The sequence below is a fragment of the Gossypium hirsutum genome, chromosome A01, assembly GCF_007990345.1.
Source record: "Gossypium hirsutum isolate 1008001.06 chromosome A01, Gossypium_hirsutum_v2.1, whole genome shotgun sequence".
Taxonomy (NCBI): domain Eukaryota; kingdom Viridiplantae; phylum Streptophyta; class Magnoliopsida; order Malvales; family Malvaceae; genus Gossypium; species Gossypium hirsutum.
This window is the reverse complement of record NC_053424.1, coordinates 117,490,235-117,514,340: the sequence shown is the minus strand read 5'-3', so window position 1 is coordinate 117,514,340 and position 24,106 is coordinate 117,490,235. Positions and strand designations below refer to the sequence as shown.

At 30.1% G+C, this 24,106-nt stretch overlaps 3 protein-coding genes and 1 non-coding gene across 5 annotated transcripts; all 4 read left to right on the top strand.

Annotated features, from left to right (window-relative positions):
* Window positions 1-2,663: 2,663 nt before the first annotated feature.
* Window positions 2,664-2,736, top strand: TRNAA-CGC (transfer RNA alanine (anticodon CGC)). Its single transcript has one exon. It is a non-coding gene; the product is annotated as a tRNA-Ala (tRNA).
* Window positions 2,737-5,630: 2,894 nt separating this feature from the next.
* LOC121230365 (UDP-glucose 4-epimerase GEPI48) lies at window positions 5,631-9,343 on the top strand. Of its 2 annotated transcripts, XM_041114988.1 has the most exons (9): window positions 5,631-6,432; window positions 7,515-7,564; window positions 7,650-7,785; window positions 7,929-8,030; window positions 8,113-8,340; window positions 8,492-8,570; window positions 8,654-8,736; window positions 8,817-8,908; window positions 9,008-9,343. In XM_041114988.1, exons 1-9 carry the CDS (start codon window positions 6,250-6,252, stop codon window positions 9,099-9,101), a joined length of 1,047 nt encoding a protein of 348 aa, XP_040970922.1. In that variant the 5' UTR covers window positions 5,631-6,249; the 3' UTR covers window positions 9,102-9,343. The 2 variants fall into 2 exon arrangements, with proteins under 2 accessions (XP_040970922.1, XP_040970925.1); XM_041114991.1 differs by lacking the exon at window positions 7,515-7,564 and having other exon boundaries at window positions 5,635-6,432.
* Window positions 9,344-12,628: 3,285 nt separating this feature from the next.
* On the top strand, window positions 12,629-15,732 carry LOC107905338 (adenylosuccinate synthetase 2, chloroplastic). The gene is made up of 4 exons (XM_016831984.2): window positions 12,629-13,040; window positions 14,192-14,884; window positions 14,981-15,292; window positions 15,387-15,732. Exons 1-4 carry the CDS (start codon window positions 12,747-12,749, stop codon window positions 15,555-15,557), a joined length of 1,470 nt encoding a protein of 489 aa, XP_016687473.2. The 5' UTR covers window positions 12,629-12,746; the 3' UTR covers window positions 15,558-15,732.
* Window positions 15,733-16,697: 965 nt separating this feature from the next.
* LOC107905339 (pentatricopeptide repeat-containing protein At5g03800) lies at window positions 16,698-19,492 on the top strand. Its single transcript, XM_016831985.2, has one exon. It carries the CDS (start codon window positions 16,761-16,763, stop codon window positions 19,422-19,424), a length of 2,664 nt encoding a protein of 887 aa, XP_016687474.2. The 5' UTR covers window positions 16,698-16,760; the 3' UTR covers window positions 19,425-19,492.
* The last annotated feature ends 4,614 nt before the right edge of the window (window positions 19,493-24,106 follow it).

The window sequence follows — 24,106 nt, the reverse complement described above, 5'->3', positions numbered from 1 at the left end:
AAAATACAGTCTTGATTAGTTGGGTGACCAATTTGGAGAGGAGGTGGTGAGAGAGGGATTTCTTAGTTTTTATTTAATATTAATATAAATTTTAAAATTATTATTTTGAAATATTTATGCATTTTTATATATTTCTTTGAATTTTTGGAATTAAGATCAAATTGAGATCATTTGTAAAGTTTGAGGATTAATTTTTTTAAATTGTGACTAAATTGATATAATATGTAAATTTTGAAAGCTAAATTTTTTTATTATACCAAATTTTCAACTACCATGTCACCCTCTCATTAGTGCAATTAACAGAAATAGACAAAAAAATACAATTTCAATTAGTTAGGTGATCAATTTAAAAAAAAAGTATAGTTAGGTGACAAAAAAATCCATAGTTGAGTGACCAATTTAAAACAAAATCATAGTTGAGTGATAAAAAAATAAAATAAAATATTCATTTTATTTTCACTTATAACTTAAATATGAAATAATAATGTTAGTAATTCGTGGATTAAATCATATTGCAATAAATTTCATCACTAAATTGATATTTATCCTTTTTTCCCCTTATAATTAATATAAAGTAGAGTTGGTAAACAGGCGGATTCAGATTGAACTTATTTCGAGCTCAATTAGTTCAGATTTGAGCTTTTTCGGGTTTAGATTTGTTACGAGCTCAAATTTTTTTGGGTTAAGATTTTTTTAGATTTGGGCTCGAATCGAGTCAAGCAGGCTCTAACGGATTCAAATACTTTTGAATCTTATTAGTTATAAATATTTTAATTTCGAGTGTAATTATATTTCTTAAATAAAATGAAATTAGACCCAATACCCAATACAATTTGTAAAAATTAAAGCCCAATTCAAAATCTAATTTAATAAAAATAATATTTTATTAAGATATAAAAATTTTAATAATATTTTATGTATTGTTACTTATAATTATAAGCATGTATTTTAATATACTAAATTACACATAACTATTAATATTGAATCTTTTATTATAATTTATAATTTAATAATAATTATATATATTAATACTTATAAAACATATTATTGCATTATATAATAGTAGATCGTTCACAATATATTAATTATTATCATATATTATTGTTTATTATTATACTGATTGAAATATGCTCTAAGTCTCTATACTTTTTCTGCATTTGAAAGTTAACCCTCCTACTATATTATATTATGTTATATCATATCATATAGTATACAGTATATTAATAGTTTATTTACATATGCATTAATGATTAAACGTTATGATATCATGTAATACTATATCTAATTATTATCTATTATTGTTTATCATTATGCTGGATGAAATATGCTCTAAGTCCCTATACTTTTCGTACATTTGAAAGTTAGCCCTTTTACTATATTATATAATGTTATATCATATCATATATTAATAGTTTATATATATACATCAATGATTAAACATTATAATATCATGCAATATTATATATTTTATTATAATCTATTATAATAATAGTTATATATAATAGGAGCACATTAGATATTATTGTTTATTATTATACTAGTTGAAATATACTTTAAGTCTTTATACTCTTCGTACATTTGAAAGTTAGTTCTCCTACAATATTATATAACGTTATATCATATTATATAATATATTAATAATGTGCATATATATATATATACACATCAATGATTAAACATTATAATATCATGTATACTATATCTGTTATATAATCTATATTATAATATATATACATATATTAATAATTTAGTAATAGTTATATATTAAATATTATTTTATGCATTAGAAATATACCAATTTAGTATATCAGTTTAAGATCAAATTAGGTAATAAATTTCGGTAATTGTTATATAATATATCATTATATTATCATTAAATTTGAATTTTATATATTTTAATATTTATTAATTTTATATATTTATTATACATATATAATTAACATTTTAATGTCGATTGAGTTTTAATTCGATTGGCATAAGCATCATTGCCCATATAAGAGGACGTAGGTTCGAATGCGCTGAAGTGTATTATCCTCCTAGTTATGAGTTTGGGAGGGGTTATGGGTAGTTATAGGCATTGAGTCATAAAGAGCAGATATAATCAGAACTTATAATGAGATTGTTAAAAAAATTATATTAAATCAATGTTTTTAAAAAAATTTATTTCACTTTATAATTTAACATAAAAATTTATTATTATTTACTTTTTCTATTAATAAAATTTTACTTATAAAAATTTATTATTATTTACTTTTTATATTAATAAAATTTTACTTTAATTATGCAATGTTTATGAATATATTTTCAAAAAAATAAAATAGTTATCCTTTATTTATATTTTGTTTTTATTTTAAATAATATCATAAAACTATATTAATTATTAATGCCTATCATGGTTATTCAGCTATAAAGTCGGGCTTTCTTGCGCTTTGAGTTGAATTTATATTGGACTCAAGCCAAATCAGTCTCGAACTTAAACCTGTTATAGGCTTGGATTTTCTTAAACTCAAACTTTCTCAAACTTAGATATGTTAGAACTTGAATTGTTACAGGTTGGATTGACACGGGCGAGCATTCGTGCTGATGCTTGTTTTGCCAACTCTAATGTAAAGCAATATATATGATTTGTGGCAACGTACCTTTAACTATCAACCCAACAGCGAGGGGGTGTAGCTCATATGGTAGAGCGCTCGCTTCGCGTGCGAGAGGCACGGGGTTCGATTCCCCGCACCTCCACTGTATATTTTTAATTAGCAATTCTTCATCTTGGCTGTCTCGCTCCTCCTCCTCCAGAAAACTTTCACCCCAAATTTTGTATACAACAACGCCTCTTCCTTTTTGTCTCTCCCGTTAGAGCTTTGCCTTGGCAACCATCGTTAAGGGTATCTGATACTCTTAGAATGATCGATAAATATGCCGGAGTTGGAGTTTCTTCCGGTTAGGAGTATATGGACTAGGACCAGGTTTCAATACCTGTAAAAAAAATTGTTCCTTTTTTTAATCATTCTGATTCTGGGTCTTTTTTGAGAAAGTTGTAATGTAACATGCACCCATTTGTACCATTGTCCATTGCTGCTGGTGTTGCTCAGCCAACTCCAACTTGAGCTTGTAAAAAGAACAAGCTTTTCTGCACCATTGCCCATTACTGCTGGTGTTTCTCAGCCAACCCCAACTTGAGCTTCTAAAAACAACAAGCTTTTCTGCACCATTGTCCATTGCTACTGGTGTTGCTCAGCCAACCCCAACTTGAGCTTGTAAACAGAACAAGCTTTTCTGCTGAGGAAGCCTGAAATATTTTATTTGCATTTCTGGCCAAAAGTGAACAATATTTTCCAAGTTATTTCCGTTTTCAGTGCCCTGAAGAACTCAGTTTCTATGGCTAACCATTGGGTGGCACATGTAGTTAGGCTGTGCATAACATTCTTGTCAAAAATTGGGCCATCAACATTGAAAATTTTAAACAATAGTCCAATACCATTTGAAACATTTCAATAACTACACAGCTGGATAAAGATGTGGGAAACATGGGTGGCAACAAAAACATGGACAACATACCACCTTACTTCCCTAATCATTGCCCATAAAGGTATTACAGGTTGCTACTATAATTTCTCTTTTTATATTTTAATTTTCATATGTGAATATTTTATATTTATAGATTTTAATATATTTATGTATCTACAGTCTAGAATGTAATTAGTGGTGAGCATTCAATCGAGTCGAGGAAAATTTTCAAGTTAGTTAAGTTGATAAATATTATTTTAGCAACCGAACTCAATTTAAATTTTTTCGGATCGAGTCAAAAAGCTTTGAATCGAGTTAACGAATCCTATTATTTATACTCAATGTTGTGTTTACGTGGACCGATTATTTAACTAGTAGACGAAATACAAGATTATTTAACTACATAAACAAAATAATGGTTTTGCCTTTTCTTATTCAGATTTTTGAATAACTCGAATTGTGTAATTCATATTCAAGTTAAACAGAAATTTTTAATTTTTTATTCGAGTTAATTCAAATATCTCAAACTATTTAATTCAAAATTAAATTTTTATCAAATTTTTTCGAATTAAATCGAATTTTATAATTTTACAAGCGTTAATCACTTCCTTCCTATTTCAATTTTTAAAATTTTCCATTGGCTCAGAATAGGAAGAATCAATGATGAATTAATGCCAAATTGAGTTTAAAAAGTCCAATGAACCTTCTTTTTGTCATCCATTAAATCATTCATTTTTGGTGGTATTATAAATTTTATATCATGTGATGTGACATGAGATTCTTGATGCTCAAAATTTATATTTCTGTAATATGGTGGTTTGGGATTTTTTTTTAAAATTTTTATAACTTTTTTATTTGATTATTAAGATTCTGTTTTAGGTGAATTTTTTTTTGAATAATTTTATTATAAATTCTGATTATATTAGTTCTTTTTTACATAATGTTTAGAATTACTTATAGCTATTCTCTAACTCATAGATAGGAATATAATACGTTTTACCACACTCAAACCCTCGTTCTCCTATATTAATAACAATATCTATACCAATTGAATTAAAATTCAATCTGCTTGACATGAATTAATTCGATTGTATTCGTAAATTTAATCATATACAATATTATTGGTGTTGGTTAATACAAGTTTATGATATATATTTAATTTTATTGAATAATAATTAGATGTATAAATAAATATTGAATTAGATATCATTAATTAAATTAAATTTTTTAATTTTAAAAAATATTTTTAGTGAAAATAAAAAAATAATTTAATTTTTTTATCCTAAAAAAAACCACAAGTTATCATTCTTTAAAATTCTCTATTCTTTTACCAATTTCAATTTATTAATTAAATTAAAAATTAAAAATTCATAGCTTCAACTTTTTAATTTAAAAAGTATTTTTAATGTTTTATTTTATTTTTTTATCTTCAAGAAACTTTAAATTTTTTTTATTTCAATCAAATATTCATTGTTTTTCTAAAACCATGTGGAGCTCTTTTGTATTTTATTTATTTATTTCACAGGTTTTTGCACTTTCCCGTCGGTACAACTAAAAGTGGGTTTATAACACATTTGAGAGTCATAATTTCTTTTCCTTCTTTAAAAAAAAGGTTAATTGCACTCGAGATCACTTAATTATTAATAAGTTTATATTTTGCTTACTCAACTCTAAAAAATTACAAAATAGTCATTAAACTATTCGAAAGCTTTCATTTAAGTTATTGAATTGTTAAAATTATTGATGTATGGCCTTTACTGTTTGCACTATCTACACCAATCGAAAGTCCTCATTTTCTTTCTCTTCTTTAGTTCGTTTTGTTTAATAAAACAACTTTGAACATCATAAATTCGCGAACCAAAATCAAAACAGTTTTTTTCTCCGATCTCTGACATTGACAATCATATATACTTGGATCTAAGGTATATTATTCTACTCGTTGATGAGTGCCGATCCATCATACCAATCGTTGAATTATTACTTGGAGCTTGCTAGCATTCGAATAGTTTAATAACCATTTTATAACTTTTTAAAATTAAATAATCAAAACGTAAATATACTAATAGTTAGAACGTCGGACGTAATTTACCCAAGAAAAAACTAAAATATGGAGATATTAAATTAATAGGCATGAAAAATGGACCGCCCCCAGTCTTTTATTGATGGCTGTCAGATTCTCTATTCTAAGAATAATGGAGGATCAAGGAGGCTGTAACTATAAAGACAAAATGAAGCATACCAAATATGAGCTGTGAATTTCTTCACCTTCTATTCTATTACTTGTCCATTCCTCTGCCCTTTTATTTAGCTTACCTCCTTCCCTCACACCTTACACAATAAAGGTTTACGTTTTAGCAGCGATAAATGTAAAAGCAGCAGCAGCAGCAGCAGCAGCAGCAGCAGCAGAAGAAGAATAGTTTACTCCAAAAACCCATCCATCCAAAATCCCCACGTCATACGGAGCCTCCCCGGCCTTTAAATTTCCACCCTGTTCACTCCACGTGGCCATTCTTCTCATTCACTCTCTCACTCCCATCTTCTTGAAACGGAAGCGTTCGCAGAATCTCTCTTTCTTTTTCTTTTCTCTTCTATTTTTTTTCGTTTTAATTCTCTTCACTCTTTAATAAGATTAAACCCTTTTAATTTCAAAGAATTATTATTAGCCTTCTGTTAGGCTCGCCTCTTCTCTCAGTTTCTTCTTCTTTCCTTTTTTTTTTTTTTTTTTTGGTTTTGATTCGATCGAATATGTCGAAGACTATTTTAGTGACCGGCGGAGCCGGTTATATCGGCAGCCACACGGTGTTGCAGTTGTTGTTAAGCGGTTACAAAACGGTGGTTGTTGATAATCTCGACAATTCCTCAGATGTTGCTCTCAAGAGAGTCAAAGAACTCGCCGGTGAATTCGGCAGGAACCTTTCCTTTTATCAGGTTCGTTGAACGATTGAATTCACCTATTTACGTTTTGTTTTCATTTAAATAAAATTATTTTTGAAGAGGGGTAGTTTTGTAACTATGTTAATGCTAGATTTAATTGCGCTGGCAGAAAGTTCTGGGAATTAAATTCATTTTAATGGTATTAATTTTTATAATTTTTAAAAAATTAAATTAAATTTTTATCATTTTTAAAAGGTTAAAATGTAATTTACTATTATTAATTTAAATTTTTATAAATTATATAACACCTCAATTGAAAATTTACAGTTTTAGGGGCCATGCTCCTGGTCGCTCCGCCGCTGGCTAGATTGCTTAGTTGGTTTGCCTGACAAAGAAATCTCATTTAATCTTTGTGTATTCATTGTTAATTTGGAGTCTAATTAGTTTAAATTTGATTAATCGAATTTGCTATAGCTGGCAACGTGTTGCGTTGTAAAATTTCGGTGATATGATGTTTAATTCTTTTTACACACAAAAAAAACTGTGAAATAATTGCAAATAGTAGACAAATTCCGGTGACATGTTTATAACTAAGTATACAGAGTAATATCGCATCAACAATTTAAATTTATATTCAACACGAATAAGGTTTATTTTAATTGTGCATATTAAAAAGTAATACTTAAAGTTTAATGAGACTCGGGAAATTTTTATTTTTACTTGTAAAATTAAAAAATTTCATAAATATTCTTTAAATATAAAAATATAACAATATAGTCCTTTTGGTTTTGTTTATTGTTTCTATAGTATTATTTTATTGTCGGTACCCAAAAAGTGTTTTTTCCTATGTCTTTTGATCTGTATTTTACCTTTTTTTTAAATATATATATGGAAGGACTCTTTTGATTGGGGAATGATTAGATCTATTGAAAAGCTTTAAACATAATTATTTCTTTAGAAATTAATTGTTAGCATCTGGAACTATTATTATGTTTTTGCTTCAATTAATATACATTGGGATTTGTCTGTTTAAATCAAATCCATCATGTGCTGCTGTATTGTTGTCCCAAATTTAACAAGAATCATGAAGTGATTGATGTATTAAGTAATAATTGGACCACTGGCTTGAAGTGCAGGTGGACCTTCGTGATAGAGCAGCCATTCAAAAAATATTTGCTCAGACAAAGTACTGTCAGGAATTTATATTATATGTTGGTTTTTTATTGTGCCTTGTCTACTTGCTCAAATTTCAAAGGTTATTACGTTATCAGATTTGATGCTGTGATTCACTTTGCTGGACTAAAAGCAGTTGGTGAAAGTGTAAGTAAACCATTGCTCTATCATGACAACAATATCGTTGGGACAATTACCCTGTTGGAAGTCATGGCTGCACATGGATGTAAAAATGTACATTTCTTTCCCTTCCTTGTTTTGCTCTCTTTTTCCCTTTTGGCATCTTTAGCACCAGAGATTGAACCAAGATTCAGTTTATGGATTGTTTTGGCTTCTTGAGTTTTACAAGTTGATCGATCTAATATGATACATTGCAGCTTGTCTTTTCATCATCTGCTACTGTTTATGGCTGGCCAAAGAAGGTTCCATGTACAGAAGAGTTCCCCCTGTCTGCAGTGAATCCATACGGACGAACCAAGGTATGCAATGAGCATTTAAGTGCATACTATTTAGCAGCTCAAGGAATAGTGTCATCTAATCATACCTGACATGGTGGTTCAGCTTTTCATTGAAGAGATTTGCCGCGATCTCCGGAATTCTGATTCTCAATGGAAGATCATACTACTAAGATATTTTAATCCAGTTGGTGCTCATCCCAGTGGCCTCATAGGTGAGGATCCCCGGGGTACTCCAAACAATCTCATGCCTTTTGTACAACAAGTTGCTGTTGGTAGGGGGCAAGCATTGACAGTGTTTGGAAAGGATTATTCAACCAAGGATGGTACCGGGGTAAGATTTTTTCTGTATGGCACCTTCTTAGGTTCCAATGAATCTTGTTTCATTCATATTTCTTTGTTCATCCATGTTTAAAGCAGAACCTTTCTTTCCTTGTAATCAAGCCCACCAACCCCATGATGGGTTATTCCTTGTATCTTTTCAGGTTCGTGATTACATCCATGTTGTTGATTTAGCAGATGGCCACATTGCTGCATTAAAAAAACTATCTGATCCTAAAATAGGTATATCTGCATTATATAACATAGTATACATATTGAAGTTCAAAATTCAGTAGAATTGGTCCTTATTACCTATTCAATCACAGGCTGTGACGTATACAACTTGGGAACAGGAAAGGGAACATCAGTTTTAGAAATGGTTACTGCATTTGAAAAGGCATCCGGGAAGGTAAATGATTCCTTGTGTAGTTTTCTTTATCATTTTCATATATTGACTTGTACTTATTCGTTATTCATGGTATTTATCAGAAAATCCCTCTTCAAATAGCCGGACGTCGACCCGGCGATGCCGAAGTCGTTTATGCTTCAATAAAAAAGGCCGAGACTGAATTGAAATGGAAGTAAGAGCTTTACATATATTATTGTAGCTTCATTATCTGCTTGCATACATCCTGTTATCAAACACAACTCATATTGTTGAACTTTGGATGTATTCACAGAGCAAAGTATGGCATTGAAGATATGTGCAAGGATCAATGGAACTGGGCCAGTAAGAACCCATTTGGATATGGATCTCTTGAGTCAAAAAAATAGGATACCTACACAATTTTTTCATACCCACATCATTCTTTTTATCCCATTTTTTTAGCTTAATTTTTTTCCTAATTCTTTTTACTATTCACAGATGTTTTTTAACCTTGTTAAAGTCAATATTGATTCCAATAATTAATTTGGAAACACTCCCTTTTGTCATTTTTATAGAATTAAATTTTGCATTTTACTCTTATATTAGTACCCTGTTTGTATACAATGTAAACATTCAGTTGGGTTTTTAATTTTTACATATTATATTTTAGGTTAATATATAATCGAAATCGTCTAAAATATCTAATTAGCATTTAATTTTTTTTTAATAATGTAAAGAGCATAAATTTATATATATATTTTTAATAAATTCAATAACTAAATGAATGAATACGTTATAGGTGAAAAAGAAACATATTTTAGGTGATATTAATTTTTGCTATTATGATAATTTAAAAGGTAGTTATATCATATTTTCGTTAGCCATTTAATTACTTGAGACGAAAAAAGGCAAAATCGAATTATTGTTTTATAACTTTCTCCTTTTGCACTGCCTACATTAATCGAAGACTCTCTTTTCATTTCTCTTATATATATATATTTTTTTCATTAAATAATTTTGAACATCATGAATCTGCTAATCAGAATTTAAATAATTTTTTTCTCCAATCTCTAACATTGATTTTGTTTTTTAATTCGTCAACCAACTATGAATTTATTTCTTTTTTTTATCACTCAACTATGATTTTTTATTAAATTGGTCACCCAATTAATTGAGATTGTATTTTTTGGTCCATTTACGTGGATTGCACTAACAAGAGAGTGACATGGCTGTTGAAAAATCGGAATAATAACAAATTTAACCTTAACTTTTACATATTATGTCGACTTAGTCATAATTTTAAAAACTTAACTTCAAAATATACAAATGATATCAATTTGATCTTAATTCTAAAAAATTTCAAAGAAACATATAAAAATACATAAATATTTTAAAAAATAATAATAAATTTGAATTTAAATTTTATATTAATATCAAATAAAAATTAAAAAACCCTTCCCCCACCGTCGCCCCTCCCTCCCCATCACCTTGAATTAGGATAAAAAAATACACTCTAGATTATTTAGGTGGCCAATTTAGGGAAGAAACAGTGGGAGAGAGGTTTTTTTTTATTTAATATTAATATAAATTTTAATTTTTTAAATATTTATGTAAATTTATATATTTCTTTGATTTTGTTAGAATTAGAATCAAATTAGACTCATTTGTAAATTTTGAAGGTTAATTTTTTTAAATTATGTCTAAATTGATATAATATATAAAATTTGATGGCCAAATTTGTTATTATACTAATTTTTAACTACCATATCACTCTCCCGTTAGTGCAATTAACAGAAATGAACAAAAAAATACAATCTCAATTAATTAGATGACCAATTTAAAAAAAATTCATAACTGGGTGATAAAAAAGTAACAAATCCATATTTGGGTGACCAATTTAAAACAAAATCATAATTGGTGATCAAAAAAAAATATCCATAGTTAGATGACCTATGATGTAGTTTACCCATTAAAGTTTGAACCCAAATCTCTATAATTTTTAAAATTTATAATAAAACATAACCTGTTTTTTTAACAAAAAGGCTAATATTTTATTTATATCAATTTTTTTATAAATATATTTATTATATAATTTTGTTTTTCACTCAGTATATGTGAAATAATTTAATTATATTATATTTATGTTGAATTTCAAAATAATATATTCTTTTTTTCATTTATAACTTAAATATAGAATAATAATTTTAGTAATTCGTGGATTAAATCATATTGCAATAAATTTCATCTATAAATTGATATTTATCTTTTCTGTTCCCTTTTAATTAATATCAAGTAGAGTTAGAAAACGGGCGGACTCGGATTGAGTTTATTTCGGGTTTGAGTTAATTTAAGGTTAAGTTTTTTTGAGTTCAGATCTGTTACAAGTTTCAATTTTCTTAGACTTAAACTTTTTTAGACTCAAATTTTTTCAGGTTTGAACTTTTCGGATTTGAGCTCAAATCGAGTCAAGCGAGTTATGATGGATTCAAATAATTTTAAATTTTATATGTTATCAATATTTTAATTTCGAGTGTAATAATTCAAATTAATTTTTGTTTGTAAGTTTTTTTTGTCAACTGCCAACAAGAAATCGAATTTTGACTTGGACGGTTGGATTTTATTTTGGTACTTGTCTTGGATTTTTTTTATTAAATTCTATTATTAGTCCTTGTACTCTGCATAAGTTGTTAATTTAGTTATTATACTTTAATTTGTTTAATTTTAATTTTTATACTTTTTGAATTGATTAATTTTAGTCTTTTTACTTTCCAAATTTTAAAATTTTAATACAGGTCAAACAATAAAAATTAAATTTGTTTGGTTAAATTTTGCTATTAGCCGTGTGCAATGTTTTTTAGACTAGATTGGTAGTTAAACCAGTGCAATTGGTTTGATTAGAAATTATTAAAAATTAAAAATGAAAAATTTGGTCCAACTGTTGATTCAACCATTTTTTTTAAATAGTTCAACTAGTTCTGTATTGATTCTCGATCTAATCGATTCAAAACCATTCTTTGGATTGGGACCTAGTCAGCTGGTTCAAACATCCTCGGTACTATGCCTAAAGTTGTTAATTTAGTCCATGTTCTTCAATTATATGATTATTAGTCCTTATATTTTTTGAAATTCCAGCATCAATGCAAGCGTTAGTCTTTAAATCTAGCGTTAGTCTTTAAATCTATAATTGACTTTTTATGAGTAATATATTTAAATAGCCATATAACATGTCATTATATATGTGATAATATGTTTGTTATATCAGACTAAAAATGACCAAAATAAAGTGTAATGATTAAATCCATATCGACGGAATTTAAACCTTCTTTTAACCAAGATTTCTATCCTTTTATCCTTATTTGGATAAACTACAAGAACGATCACCTAACTATGCAATTGGTTTTATTTTAGTCACTTAACTATTAATTTTTTTAATTTAGTTATTTAACTTTTTGAAATTAAATATTTTAGTCACTCTACTGTTAGTTATTGTTAAAGTGAGTTTTTTTATTAGTCTAATAACAAATTTAGCCCTCAAATGTTATCAATTTGATCCTAAATATAAAAAATTCAACAAATTAAGCCTTAATGTTAGAGAATTTTTCATTTTAATTTTAATTCTAAAAATTTGTAAATATTGAATGTTAAATTTGTTATTTTTTTATTTGTGATAAAGTTGATAAAATATGTAAACATTGGAATGCTAAATTTATTATTGAGCCAATAAAAAGCCCACGAAAGAATTTCTTGTTATTCACAAGTAAGAGGAAAGTGACTAAAATATTTAATTTAGAAAATAATTAAGTGACTAAATCGAAAAATTTAATAGTTAAAAATAACAAAAATAGAACCGATTAAATAGTTAAGAGACCATGTAGGGTACCCCTATTTTTTTAGATTTTTTTCTTTATTTAACCGGTTCAGATTTTAAAATATTAGATCTAACGGCTCCCAAGAGCTGACCTAAATTTTAGCGTAAAAACTCCTTTAAAACTTCATTCTCTGTTACCTTCAAAAACCAAAACCCTCGCCTCATTGCCTGTTCTTTTTTAACAATGAATTGCTCATCTCTCGTACTCGACCCCACCCCAGTCGCCACCTCCCGGTGTAGCTACCGGCGGCCCACTCTACACTTTCAACACCACCGCCGTAACTTCGTTTTCTGTTCCTTGAAGCCCGTCGCCTCCTCTTCTTTGAGCGTTGCCGAGTCAGCTTCCAGTGAGTCTCTGAATCGTATCGGTTCGCTGAGTCAGGTTTCCGGTGTGTTGGGATCTCAATGGGGTGATGAAGGCAAAGGCAAGCTTGTTGATATCTTGGCTCAACACTTCGACATCGTTGCTCGCTGTCAGGTACTACTCCTATACGCCTATGTTTTTATGCATTTTATTTTTGAATTATTGATGATTAAAATAATCTCGCCGAGAAAGTTTAAATGATAACTGATGTGCAAATTAAGCCATTTTATTATTTTTTAATTAATGTATTATAATATCATTTTACTTTGGCAACATTTTAGATGTATTCAGAAAAAAATAAATTTCATTTATTTTCTAGAAAAAGAGTAATTATCCGTGTTATTATATGTTAATTTTTGGATAATGAGCTTAATTGATTCTGCAATGTAACTTAGCAAGTCGACGAAATGCTTGACGTGGAATCTTATTAATTTTGTTGTTAAAAGTATTCGGAATATCACATATAGTAGCTGATTTTTTATTGAATAATGACTGAAATTTATTTTGTATGATTATACTTCTATATTTGTCATTTATGTTTGAATATATAGCTTTTAGCTATTTGCGTTTTTTTAAGCAGATATATATTTTATGTATATATTCTGATATGATAGGAACTTTTACATTTCATACATAAGTAACATGATATGACTTGCCCTTGCATACGGGTTCGATTGTTCAAATCACAGTCAGGGCTATTTACTGATTCGTTTACTGATCATAAGTAACATGGTATGACTTGCCCTTCCATATCATATGAGTTTGATTGTTGGTAAAAGTACCATGGTGACCCTTGTACTAGGAGTCAGATTGCATTTTGCTCCCTCTACTCAAAAAATGGGCAAATTAGTAGCAAACGGGTCATATTATCCAGTTCTACTGTTAAAAATTATCCATTTTTTTGAATAGAGGGGGCAAAATGCAATCTGACTCCTAGCATAGGGGCCTCCATGGTATTTTTAGCTTTGATTTGTTCATCACACATAAGTATGAGTTCGATTGTTCATATCACAATAGGGACTATTTACTGATTTGTTTACCGATCAGAAGTAACTTGATATGACTTGCCTATGCATGTGTTCTGTTGTTCATATCACAGTAGGGACTAATTACTGATTTTTTTCATGCTTTTATATGACTACTATACTCCTACAGCATAAGCACGGTCATTAGATAGGGTGCAAGTACATCGTGTAATGATAATATAAAGAGTTTAATTAGCCAGCTCAAATTTGTGGTTTCTAGTTATTCTTTTCTGATGTCAGGGTGGAGCGAATGCTGGTCATACAATTTACAATTCAGAGGGAAAGAAGTTTGCCCTTCACCTTGTTCCTTCTGGTATCCTTAACGAGGAGACCCTGTGTGTTATCGGAAATGGGGTGGTAGTACATTTGCCAGGTTTATTCAAAGAAATCGATGGGTTGGAAGCTAATGGGGTTTCTTGCAAAGGGAGGATATTGGTATCTGATCGTGCTCATTTGCTATTTGATTTTCATCAAGTAGTTGATGGATTAAGGGAAGCTGAGCTTAACAAGTCATTTATCGGTACAACTAGAAGAGGGATTGGACCTGCTTACTCGAGCAAGATGAACAGGAATGGCATCAGAGTAAGTGACTTGAGGCACATGGATACTTTCCCTCAGAAGCTTCATAATCTATTATCTGACGTGACTTCAAGGTTCCCGGATTTTAATTATACTCCAGAAATGCTCAAAGAAGAGGTTGAAAACTACAAGAGATATGCCGAGAGGTTGGAGCCTTTCATTGCTGATACTGTGCACCTAATGAATGAATCGATTGCACAGAAGAAGAGGATATTGGTGGAAGGAGGCCAAGCTACTATGCTCGACATTGATTTCGGTACTTATCCTTTTGTAACTTCCTCCAGTCCATCAGCTGGTGGAATCTGCACTGGGCTCGGTATTGCTCCTAGAGTTGTGGGTGATCTAATTGGAGTTGTAAGTGAATATTCTTTTTTATTATTTTTCTTGGTGGCTTGAATTACAGGCAAACATAAAATCAAATGGTTCATCAAATTTAAACACTGTGTGCAGGTGAAAGCATATACCACAAGAGTTGGCTCTGGTCCTTTCCCAACCGAAATCCTTGGTCAAGGTGGTGATATCCTTAGGTTTGCCGGGCAGGAGTTTGGCACCACAACTGGCCGCCCTCGTCGTTGTGGTTGGCTCGATGTAGTTGCTCTCAAGTTCTGTTGTGAGATTAACGGCTTTTCTTCTCTAAACCTCACCAAATTGGATGTTTTATCTGATCTTCCGGAAATTAAATTAGGCGTTGCTTATAAACATGTTGATGGTACACCGGTGGAATCGTTCCCAGCTGATCTTCAGCTTCTCGAACAGTTGAAGGTTGGTAAACTTCTCTACCTTAATAGCTTATTACATACTTGTCAGAAGGTCAATACAAAGCAATTTGCAATTCATTTCCTTTGTGTGTGTATAGGTCGAATACGAAGTTTTGCCTGGATGGCAATCCGATATTTCTTCTATCAGAAATTATTCGGATCTTCCGAAAGCTGCACGACAATATGTCGAGAGGATAGAGGAACTTGTTGGTGTGCCTATCCATTACATCGGTGTCGGACCTGGTCGTGATGCTCTCATATACAAATAATTAATCACTTCTTTTTTTTTGGTGCTCATGCTATTGCTAGTTGATTTTCTTTTTCTCTGCACACAGGCAGTACGATACTGTTTGTGCTACAAAAAATATTTATAACGATGGGGAAATTTCCCATAACATAAATTAGGGGAAATTGCATAATTCAACATCCAAATGTTCTCTTTTAGCCAAGTGAGGCAATTAGATTTTTAGACTCTTTTAAATATGTTGATTGAAATGAATTTCCCTATTGAAATACCCCTCCATCCAAATCTTCTCCATGGTTTAAAAAGTGTTTTTTTCAGGGTGGACGACACTTGTGGTCAACCAATTATTATTATTTTTAGTCATTAAATTAAATTATGAAATGTTATAAAATTATTCAGTTAAAAATTACTGATAAAGGGAGTTAATAAAATAACTTGATAGCTTTTAAAACCAATATAATAGTAATTTTTAACTTATTATATTTGGATATTCGTGTCAATTTAGTCTTGATTTAAAAAAAATAATTTTTAATATTTATATATTGTATAATTTTATTACCCATTACTATTATGATCTTCAATTATTATTATGTCAATTTAAAAAGTAGTCATATTTGTTACTCATTTTATTATTGTTGACAAAAAAAATGTAAAATCGAGTAATTAAATGATTATTTTATAATTTTTCATAATTGAGTTTTTAAGATTGTTGTTATAAAACTTTTTTGGTTTGTATTATTTATATCAATTAAAAGGTGTCTTTTTCCTTGTTTTCTATAATTCAAATTTTTTTTATAAAACAATTTGAACATTATGAATCTACGAATTAAAATTTAAAAAACTTGCTTCCCTTGTCTTCGACATTGACTATCAGATCGTCTTAGATTTAAGTATATTCTACTACTCATCGGTAAGTATTAATTTATCATACCAATCATCGATTTGTCACTTAAAGCTCGCTAATTAGACTTCTAAAAAAATAATAGTCTAATAATTTAAATAAATTTTTTTGAATAATTTAATAATTTAAATAAAAATTTTTTAATATTTAAATGAGTGTTTTATAATTTTTTGAATATTTTAAAGTTGAATGAATAAAATATAACTGAGCTTGTCTATAGTCTACGCGAAGTTAAATGATTAACGAGCAACAAAACGATATAAACAAGAGTTAAAAGAAACTATAGTAGAAAGGTATGTTTGACGCCTCTAATTTTTGTCTGAATCCATGTCCACCATTATCCATCCCCAAAACCACCCACTGCCACTGCCACTCCCCCACCACCGCCACCTCTTCCCTACTAAACCACCGCCATATCCACCGTGCTCCTCTTATCTCTCCTTCCCCAAACCGAAACCCAAATCCCACCACCACCGCCCCCTCCTCCTCGCTTCCACCACCGCAGTCTCTTGTCACACACTCTACTACAAACCCCACATTTGTAATGACGTTAATTCCTTACTCACTTTGTTTAACCTTTCAGTTCAGTACTCCGACGCTGAATTGGCAAAAGCTGTTCATGCTTGTTCTCTCAAGCTTCAAGAAGACACCCATTTAGGGAATTCTCTTGTTTTAGCTTACCTGAAATTGGGTCTTTTTAACCATTCTCTCAACGTTTTTGCCTCTCTTTCTTGCCCTAATGTAGTAACTTACTCTTCGTTGATTTCGGGTTTTGCGAAATCGAATCAAGGAAGCAAAGCGATAGAACTTTTTATGAAGATGAGGACTGAAGGTATTGAGCCTAATGAGTTCACTTTCGTTGCAATTTTAAGTGCTTGTATTAGGGTTTTGGAGTCAGAATTGGGATTTCAAATTCATGGTTTGGTTGTTAAAATGGGTTTTTTGGATAGCACTTTTGTAGCCAATGCTTTAATGGGGTTTTACTGGAAATTTACTGGGAATTTGAGGCTTATTTTTAATGTGTTCGATGAAATGCCTCAAAGAGATGTTGCATCATGGAATACCGTGATTTCATGTTTAGTGAAGGAAGGGATGTATGAAAAAGCATTTGAACTTTTCCGTGTTATGCAAGGAATTGGTTGTTTTAGAGCTGATTTTTTCACTATTTCCTCTATTCTGAGTGCCTGTGAAGGAAGTAATGCTTTTATGAAAGGCAAAGAAGTTCATGCTCACGCTATTAGAACTGGATTAGAGGGTAATTTGAGTGTGAATAATGTGCTTATCGGACTTTATACTCAATGTGGTAGAGTACGAGATGTTGCGGTTTTGTTTGAGAGCATGCCGATTAGGGATGTTATTACTTGGACTCAAATGATTACTGCCTATATGGAATTCGGGTTAGTGGATTTGGCTATGAAAGTTTTCAATGAGATGCCGGAGAAGAATTGCATTTCTTATAATGCTCTTATGGCGGGATTTTGCAAAAATGGTGAAGGTTTGAAGGCAGTAAAGTTGTTTATTGAAATGGTGTCTGAAGGTTTAGAGTTAACAGATTTCAGTTTGAGTAGCGTTATTAACGCATGTGCGTTGGTCATGGATGTGAAAGCTAGTGAACAAATTCAAGGCTTTTGTCTCAAGTTTGGTTTTGGATCAAATGTTTGTGTCGAAGCAGCATTGTTAGATATGTGCATTAGGTGTGGAAGGATGGCGGATGCTGAGAAAATGTTCCGGATATGGCCAGTTGAACATGATAACTCTGTTGTTTGTACATCGATGTTATGTGGGTATGCTCGAAATGGACAACCTGATGAGGCAGTTTTGTTTTTCCTAAGATGCCGACTAGAAGGAACAATGGATTTGGATGAAGTAACTTTAACTTCCATACTCGGTGCATGTGGAACTTTAGGGTTTGAAAAGATGGGAGAACAAATTCACTGCTATGCTCTTAAAACCGGGTTTGTGACCGATTTGGGAGTGTTAAATTCCATAATTAGCACGTATGCCAAATGTGGAAACATGAATGATGCGATCAAAGTTTTCGATATTATGCCTATTCGTGACGTAATTTCGTGGAATGCTTTGATTGCTGGTCATATTCTTCATAGGCAGGGTGATGAGGCGTTGGCTGTTTGGTCCGCAATGGAGGAAGCAGGGATACAGCCAGATACGATTACTTTGTTTTTAGTTCTTTCGGCTTATCGACACACTAACTTGGATTTAGTTGATGATTGTCGTAAACTATTTCTCTCCATGAGAACTGATTACGACATTGAGCCTACTTCAGAGCATCATGCTTCCTTTGTTAGTGTTTTAGGACAATGGGGTCTTCTCGAAGAAGCCGAAGAAACGATTGAGAATATGACTGTCGAGCCTAAAGCATCCGTTTGGCGTGCATTGCTCAACAGTTGTAGAATTCACTTGAACACAACGATTGGGAAAAGAGTAGCAAAGCACATACTAGCAATGAAGCCACAAGATCCATCAACATACATACTCGTATCAAATCTATACTCCGCATCAGGGAGATGGCATTGCTCCGAAACAGTCAGGGAAGACATGAGAGAAAAGGGTTTCCGGAAAAACCCAGCTCGAAGTTGGATCATTCATCAAAACAACATTCACCCATTCTACACAAGGGACAAATCACATCCCCTAACGAAAGACATCTATCGAGGGTTAGAAATACTCGTGATGGAATGCCAAAAAGCTGGGTATGTTCCGGACACAAGCTTCGTCCTTCACGAGGTCGAGGAGCATCAAAAGAAGGAATTCTTGCTGTATCATAGCGCAAAACTAGCAGCAACATATGGGATCTTAATGACCAAACATAGGGAACCCATAAGGATAGTGAAGAACATCCATATGTGTGGAGATTGCCATACATTCATGAAATATGTATCCATTATTACTAAGAGAGAGATTTTGGTGAGGGATGCTTCTGGTTTTCATTGCTTTAGAAATGGGCAGTGTTGTTGTAAAGATTATTGGTGATTATTTTATCTTTGCTATATATTGATTCCAATGGAAATATACATAGTGACATTATTAGTTCGGGTAAATTACACCTATAGTCACCTAACTATTAGTAATTTTTTTTTCAGTCACCCAACAATAAAAAGTTATAAAATGATCACTAAATATTCAAAATTTTTTTTTTGGTCACTAGCCACTAATTAGTTGGAATCTTTTAAAATTGGCATAATAGTAACTTTAATTCTCAACAATTATACATTGTATCAATTCAGTTTTAATTTTAAAAAATTTAAACCCTTACACAATGTGTAAATGTTGAAAGTTAAAGTTGTCATTATGCTAATTCTAAAAGCTGTTATGTCATCTTTTCGTTAGCCATTTAACGGATAATGATAAAAAAGACGAAATCAATTAGTTGAGTGATCATTTTGTAATTCTTCATAATTGTATGGCAAAAAAAAGAAACTTCCCAATAGTTGAGTGGTTACTAGTGTACTTTACCCTATTAGTTTTGCCACTGGTTTCACAGCCATACTGAACTAATAGAATTGGGAACCTATAGAGGTATCGATCTGGACTAAAGGGTTAGACTGGTTATCTTGCTAATTATTTATTTTTATTTTAATTTTAATATTTATAATTTTTTAATAATTTATTCAATTGTATTAGATAAACTGATAAATTAAACTAATCGGGCTAAAAATTGATACTCCAACCGATTCAAATTATTCAAATATCATAAATATGCTTGTTGATGTGTTTTTGTTTTGGCGATCAGCCTTGCTCGTGCTTAGTAGCTTGAGAAATTACCGACAAAATGAAAAAGGTCAAATTATCTAGCAGTCCCTGAATATAAATTTTAAAGTAGATTAATCCCCTAAAGTGAACAATTTAATCCTTCTGATTTAATTTTAAAGCAAACAAGTAAAATTGTAAATGACAATAAGGTTGGAGTTAAAAAATGTTAGCATTTCCTATTTTAGAATGACATTGAACAAAAAAAATCCACTAATTTAGCTCTTATTTGTATTTATTTTAAATTTTTTATCGAATTAGTATTATTTGTTAATCAAGAATCACTTTAGAAACAAAGACGGAGGAAAAGAGCTAGCAGAGACTCCGCCCCTAAAATGAAAATTTTAATTTTTATACTTTTAAATTAATAAAATAATAAAATTATAATTTAATCCTTCTTTTCTTTTCGTGTTTTGAAAATGTTGAATTTTAATTTTTTTTATTTTATTTTCCACGTTATCATCTTCTAAACTATTATTTAAGTTACATAAAAAATTCAATTTAATTTAATCTTAAAATAAAATAATATAAAGACTCCATCAATAAAATAATTTAACCAAAATAATTTAATCTTAATTTCCACGCTTGCTTCAAACACACTCACTTTGTTCTCTCTCTTCAATAATTAAGAGTTGATTAAGCTCTTATTTTTCAAAAAAATAAAAAGATTACTATTTAATATTAGTTAAAATATTCTTTTGGTCCCTCTACTTTTTACGCATTTGAAATTTAATCTCTCTGTTTTTCTGATTTGAAAATGTAAGTCTAATTGTTGACATAGCTAAAAAAAATTTGTTCAATTCAATGTATTTTTTTTTGGTTAGATGGTTGCTAAGTGTATATTTTTTTATTCAAAATGTCACATTAACAAATATAGCAGTAGGATCCTAAGGCTAAATAGGCAATATATGTCGATTTTTTTTAATTGGCCAAATAGGTCTTTTTTTTCAAGATTTAGGAAAATAAGTTGATTTTGGAGAGAGTGTGTGAAAGTGTGTCTAGCTGGGCGCACTTTCTGCATAGTTGGCAAGAAAGTTCGTTCAATTGGGCGAGGTTTCTACACAGTTGGCAAGAAAGCTCTTTCAGCTGGACGAGCTTTTTGTTGACATGTCAGAGAAAGTGTGCCCAGCTGGACGCGTTTTCTTTGGAATTTTCAGAAAGCTCACACTCAGCTGGACACTCTTTCACACACTGTCTCTAAAATCAACTTATTTCCTTAAATCTTAGAAAATAAATGACCTATTTGACCAATTAAAAAAATCGGGCATATATTGCCTATTTAGCCTAGTTCTAATAGTGTTAATAATTCAACCTGAATTTTAAAATCTGAATAATAGAAAGACTACGTTCTTGAAAATAAAAGTAAAGGCACTAAATTTCAAATGTATAAAAAGTACAGGGACTAAGAACAGATTTTAACCTTAAATAATTTTTTATTTCAAAAATGATGTATATTAATAGTCAAAACATTCAGTTAAACAAGTTAATTAGAATTCTATTTTTAAAATATCATGTGAAGTCTTTACCTAAATTAAATTGATATTTATGTTAAAGTTAATTAGTTGTATTTTAATTTTAGAAAGGAATTGCCAAAAGTTTCATGTTTGGTTTGTAATTAATTATATATATATAATCTATAGGTATAAATATAGTACAAATAATAAATAATATCAAATAAATTGAAAAGAACCTACACATAACGTTTACACACAATGAAATTCGAGTCTTTTTAGTCATGACTGTAAAAGTCACGGGGAAGTTACATGTTTAATGTATATTATATTATATATGTTAAACAATAATTTAGTGACCACATTAATCGTCCTTAAAAACTGGACAACTCAATTATTTAGATAAAAATTTTCGAATAATTTAATAATTATTTTGTAATTTACATTATTTTTAAAATATAAATTTAAATTCTAAAATTAGAAGCACAACTATTGGTATATATTCAAACATTCATAAACCATGCTGATAATAAGCATGTGATATACTTACTAGAAAGAGTGTTGTATTGCTGTTGACATTATCATGTGATTTGCTATTTCTTCTATAAATGTACTTCCGGATCAGTTTGAAAACAACAAATATCAAAGGGACTATAAATGGAAATAAGTCCACTACTTGTGATACTACCTAATTCAATACTATGCTATTTCTTTGCAAAAAAATTTAATGTTTCACGAAATAAGAAGGTGAGATGTACCATTCAAAACTACCTATGATGAAAAATAGAAAAATTATCTTATTTATGGATTAAATTATGTTATTACTCATGTCATGGTTATTAATTTAATCATTATATTTTAATTTGGTAAATTGTATATATACCGTTTTGGATTATCTTAACATTGTTGTAAGGATTCTGTTTGTTTTACTTACTCGATTTTATATTAATTCATCTGTGTTTAAGATTGGAGAAAATATCATGGAATTTCTTATAGCAGGTGTTAGATTGCATTTTGTCTCTCTACTTGATAAATGGGCAAATTAGCCTCTGTACATTAGATTAAAGAGCAGAGTGGTCATTCCTGTTAAAAATTTCATCCATTTTTATTGTTGAAAATTGGCATGGCTGACGAAATAACCAAATAGTGACATGTAGACCTGTTCATAGGCTAGGCTACCCACCCAGACTCGAAATTTGGGAGGGTTTGGACAAAAATATTAGGCTCGAAAAATGGGTTTGGGCAAAAAAATTAGGCCCGTTTAAAATATGGATCGAGCTTGGGTTTGAATATTCAAGGCCTGAGCCCAACCCATTTTAAGTTTATAATGCTTTATATTATGTTATTTTTATATATTATGTAATTCAGAATACATTAAAAAAAATAAACTTATACTAAATATATAATACTACTCTAATGTAAACATTAAAATAATGTTAAGATGACTATATAAAAAGTTTCAATAAATAAAAAATTATTAAATATTAAAATAATATAATATAAATATTAAAAAAATTAAAAATAATATGGGTGAGCCTAAAATGAGCTTGGATTAGTGTTTTGCAAATATGGGCGGATTTAAGTAACATTTTAGGTCGGGCTGAGCTTGGGTAAGCATAAAGTATGCTAATATTATGCATAGACCCAACCCAAACCTGGCTTGACCCGACCCATGAGCACATCTAGTGACATGTGTCGTATCATATGTACCTCATGCTAAAACAAATGAAATTTTTTACCACAAACATTGATTTACTCTTTGATCTAACGTATAAAAAGTAATTTACCCAATTTTTAAGTAAATGAAGTAAAATATAATTTAACTCTTAAGATAAGAACCACCACTGTAATTTTATTGTTTTAGATTTATAGTGTGATCATACATTTATCTATCAAATTGACTTCCACATCCAACGTCGTCTAATCATGTCCTTGTTCTACGCTACTTTCTTCAAAGGGCTTCACTTGTAGAATTAATTTAAGAAACACGATATGACATAATATTTTGTTCATGTAAACTTTAACATTAATATCTTTCATTAATACACATGTATCCAGCCAAGGTTAGTTGAAATTTAATTTTTTAAAATTGAAAAAAAAATACAAATAATCATAAGATTCGAAAATTAATAAAAAAATTCCAAAATTTCGAATGAAAATATAAAAAATTAATAGAAATTTTCAAAGTTTGGTACTAATTTTTAAAATATAAAAATAAACAAGTATATCGTTTGACACAATGATAAGTAGTGGAGATGCACGGTTTAACTTGTTTTAAAATAAGGCGGAGTAAAGAAAGCGTAAGAGAAAATAAAGTTCTTTCTCTTGAGGTGCCATGTGTTGGGTTGCTATTGGTAGGTGAAGGGAAGTGATTCGGTGTCATAAACTTAAATAGAATGGCGTTATGATGTGCCTTGGGTTATCTTAGATGAGATGTGGTAGGGGCATAGAGAA